Raw genomic sequence first — 4,634 nt, 5'->3', positions numbered from 1 at the left:
GGTGACAGTGATGGTGATGGTAACGGTAATGGTGGTGATGATGGTGATAGTGATGGTGATGGTGATGGTGATGATGATGTTGATGGTGATGGTGATGATGATGGTGATGGTGATGGTGACGGTGATGGTGATGATGGTGACAGTGATGATGATGGTAACAGTAATGGTGGTGATGATGGTGACAGTGATGGTGATGATGGTAATGGTAATGGCGATGATGGTGACAGTGATGGTGATGATTATGGTAACAGTAATGATGATGATGGTAACAGTAATGATGATGATGATGGTAACGGTGATGGTGATAGTGATGATGGTAACGGTGATGGTGATGGTGACGGTGATGATGATGGTGACGGTGATGGTGATGGTGACAGTGATAGAGATGGAAGGAGAAGAGAGGAAGTGCTGCTCATCTGGGGACCAGACAGGCACCCAAAGGAAGGTTCCAGGATGATGCTCTAGAACGCATAAATATCTTTTTTACTAAAGCATTTGTTAGAGCATTTTTTTAAAGAATTTCAATTGGTTTTCCAGTTTGTTCAGTCTTTCCCAAGAACGTTCTCTGAGAAAGGCCTAGGCTATTCTGTGTGGAATTTGCCAAGATTGTCAGGTCCCTGTCCCCAGGCCTTCAGGGTCTGACTGCACGAGCACTTCCAGGTCAGATCCAGGGGTGTCCATCTCTGCATCTCCAAACCTGGCACTCTGGAGGAGCAATTGGGTGGCTGGGAGCAGAGAGCATGGGTTTTGGAATCAGACACATGGTTTGACTCCACCTGCCAGCCGTATCACCCGGGACAGGGCATTTGCCCTCTCCTGACATTTATACCAGGAACATACTCAACTCTCGTGATGGGGCTGTGTGGAAGACTAACAACAGTATCTATGATGAACATCCCGAGGGCTAAGTATGCAGCAGGTGCTCAATAGTTGGCAGCTGCTGTTAATAATGAACATTGAGTATGATGACTCAGGAAATAGAGATGCTCCTTGACCTACAGTGGGGTTACCTCTCAATAAACCCATTGTAAGCTGAAAACATCCTAAGTCAAAAATCATTTAATACCCCAATAAACCCATTGCAAATTTGAAAAGTCATAAGTTGAGCCACCCTAAGTCTGGACCGTCTGCGCAAAGTTTCCAAGTTAGAAGAAAGAAGTGGTGAGCCCCATGGTCTGGCTCTCTGTGCTCCTGGACAGGGAATCTTCCCGCTGGGAAAGCTCCCGAGGGTCTGCCGCCCTCGGCACAGCGTCCCCCAGCCCAGCCTACTCTGCAGACCAGTAGCACCAGCTCTGAGCACCGAACACAGGCCAGGAAGGCACGGGGCTAAGCCCTTTACACCGATTAACTCATCTCGTCTTCACAACAGCTCTGGAAGGCTAGTCCCATGCTCATCCTCATGCTGAGTGAGGAAATCAAGGCTCGGAGGCACAGAGACAGGACAGGACAGATGTGCTCCCCAGACTCTATAGGCAGGAAGTGGCAGAGCTGATACTCAGAACTGGAGCAGTGGAAAGTTATCGGTGACTGAAAACCCATCCTGAACTGTGTAGCACTGAAGGGCAGATCTGCAGACTCCCACTCTCCCCAGGCGGCACTTCAAGCTGCCTTAGCCTTCGAGACTTAGCCAGAGGGATGACTCTTTCAAGCCAGACTGCCCTGCTTCTAATGGGCAGCTGGGATGAGAGGGAGGCGGGAATGAGAGGTCAGGAGTGAGAGGTGAGGGCAGAGCAAAAGGGCCTCCCTCCTGATCTCTCTCGCTAGCTGGACGTCTCCCCAGTGGCCTCCTGAGGCTGCCCTGCCCACTGCAATAAATCAGATGATTGGTTGGGCGTGGTGGCTCATGCCTGTAATCCCAGCACTTTGGGAGGCTGAGGCAGGTGGATCACCTGAGGTCAGAAGTTCAAGACCAGCCTGGCCAACATAGTGAAACCTCGTCTCTACTAAAAGTACAAAAATTAGCTGGGCATGGTGGTGCATGTCTGTAGTCCCAGCTACTTGGGAGGTCGAGGCAGGAGAATTGCTTGAACCAGGGAGGCAGAGGTTATAGTGAGTCAAATTCATGGCACTGCATTCCAACCTGGGCAAGAAAGCAAGACTCTGTCTCAAAAAATAAAAATAAAAAATTGATCAGATGATTGACAACTGGGCCATCCCTTTCCACCCAGGCCAGACAGACCTCTGCACACTTCCCTGTTGATGAGAATAACCTTCCCCTTCCAAGGCCCATGACTCCTAGAGCAACAGCTGTGAAAGGATCTTGCAGATTCAAGGGAAACTTACCACAGGGCCATGATGACTTCATTATGAAGAGTCTTGATTCGGGGGCAAGGATGAACTGTGGAGCACATCGTCCCTTAAAATTCAACCACCAGCTTGAGAACACTCAAGCAAGAACAGCTTTTTCAAAACACACCTATTTTTTAAGAGATGGGGTCTTGCTATGTTGTCCAGGCTGGACTCGAACTCCTCAGCTCAAGTGATCCTCCTGCCTCAGCCAGCTGAGTAGCTGGGACTACAGCCTTGAGCCCCTGGCCCAGCTCAACACACCTATTTTTTAACACCCAGCAACAATTTCTCACAAATAATTTGAACACAGCCTTTCACTATTAATATATAAAGCAGTCTCCTTGACCCAGTACCATAAATCCAAGAGTAAACCCAAGTCAGACAGATGGAAATCCAAATACTCTACCTGCACCCTAACTGATCATGCTAGGTGGTGAATACAGAGGTTAAGCTTTGAAGTCACGTGAGCTTGCTACTCCACCTTGTCGCCCCCCCAATTAAACCTCTTCCCCAGCCACAGATGAGCTGGCCGGCTGCTGCTTTGCTGAGAGCCCTGCAGTGGGCCACTTTGCCCCCGCTCCACAGTGAGACAGGGCTACAAGGAGGCAGTTTCCTTGTGGTCCACATGGAGGAAGGCTGGTTCCCTGCAGACCCCTGTTCCCTGAGCCTGTCGCCTCGGCTCCCTTGCCAACTAGCTGGCTACACTACTGTGAGCAGGTCCCGCCATCTCTTTGAGCTTCGTCTTCTCCAGAAATGGGCAGCTGTTAAAGATAAGTGGCTGTCATTCTTACTCTGCCTTGGGAATGCTGGAAAGTAGCAAATGTTCTCTTGGGTTCCCTTTCTTGCTCATTTCTTTCTCTCTCTTTTTTTTTTTTTCTTTTAAAGACAGAATCTCACTCTCGCACCCAGGCTGGAGTGTAGTGGTGCAATCTCAGCTCACTGCGGCCTCCACCTTCCAGGTTCAAGCAATTCTCCTGCCTCAGCCTCCCGAGGAGCTGGGATTACAGGCATGCACCATCACGCCGAGCTAATTTTTGTCATTTGTGGTAGAGACAGGGTTTCATCATATTGACTGGGCCAGTCTCAAACTCCTGACCTCAAGTGATCCGCCCACCTCGGCCTCCCAAAGTGCTTGGATTACAGCCATGAGCCACAGCGCCCAGCCCTTTTCTGGCTCGTTTCTCCATTCTCTAGAACTAAGGAGCTCAAACTCTTTCGAGAGGAAGCAACACACAGGACATTTTTACATTGCAACCCCCAACACACAAAAAGTGGTCCTTACCCTCACAATGTATAGTGCGTTCTGACATTCTTTTTTATTTTATTTTTATGGTTTTGAGACAGTGTCTTACTCTGTTACCCAGGCTAGAGTGCTGTGGCATGATCGTAGCCCACTGCAGGGTCCAACTCCTGGGCTCAAACAGTCCTCCCACCTTGGCCCCTCTAAGTGCTGGGATTACAGTCATAAGCCACCGTGCATGGCCTCTCTATTCTATTCCATTTCATTTTTTAAAAAAAATTGATGGCCCAAGTGCCATGGCTCACACCTGTAATCCCAGCACTTCAGGAAACTGAGGCATGAGGATCACTTGAGCCCGGGAGTTCAAAAACAGCCTGGACAACATAGTAAGACCCTGTCTCTAAAAAAAATTGTAAAAAAATTAGCCAGGTATGGTGGCTCATGCCTGTAATCCTATCTACTCAAGAGGCTGAGGTGGGAGGATGCTTTTGAGCCAGGGAGGTTGAGGCTGCAGTGAGCCGTGATCATGCCACTGCACTCTAGCCTGGGTGAGGAGAGTGAGATTCTGCCTCAAAAAGTAATCATAATAATTGATGGTTACATTATTACAAAGGTTAGCGTGAGGGAATTTGAGGTGGGGAGTAATGGAACTGGTGTATACCTCGATTGTGATGGTGGTCACACACATCTATATATGTGACATTCACGGAATCATGCAGTAAAGAAAAATCAACTTCATGTATGTTCATTTTAAAAGCAATGGGTTTTTAGGAAGAAAAAAAATCGATGGTTGCAACCCACTAAATAGAATTCATATCACTCAGGGGTTCCAACCTGGAGTACGAAAATTCCTGTCCCTAAAACCCATGAGTGTGGACAGGGGGAGGCAGAAAGGGCCATTGCTCAGGCTGTGGGCGGGTGAGCTGGGGAGAAGGGAGGTGGTGGGAGCCTTCACTTCCTGACCCTCCTGTCTCCTTTCTGCAGTCGCTGCCTGCCTCGGACGGCTCAGCTGGGATGACCCAGGTAAGGAAGAGCCACATGGAGAAAGGCCTGGGGCAGGGGGAGAGTGGGGCTGTGGTTTTGTCACGCCATAGGGGACCTCTCG

At 49.3% G+C, this 4,634-nt stretch overlaps 1 protein-coding gene across 2 annotated transcripts in view; it reads left to right on the top strand.

The window, feature by feature from the left end:
- The window catches only part of CD5 (CD5 molecule), a 26,361-nt gene that overhangs the window by 8,579 nt on the left and 13,148 nt on the right, over window positions 1–4,634 (top strand). For both annotated transcript variants that reach the window (XM_023215479.1, XM_023215480.1), the window contains exon 2: window positions 4,514–4,552. In XM_023215479.1, the coding sequence (XP_023071247.1) occupies window positions 4,514–4,552 (39 nt within the window). The remainder of the gene's footprint in view (window positions 1–4,513; window positions 4,553–4,634) is intronic.

Source organism: Piliocolobus tephrosceles, chromosome 13 (genome assembly GCF_002776525.5).
Source record: "Piliocolobus tephrosceles isolate RC106 chromosome 13, ASM277652v3, whole genome shotgun sequence".
Taxonomy (NCBI): Eukaryota; Metazoa; Chordata; class Mammalia; order Primates; family Cercopithecidae; genus Piliocolobus; species Piliocolobus tephrosceles.
This window is presented reverse-complemented; position numbering and strand designations above follow the sequence as displayed.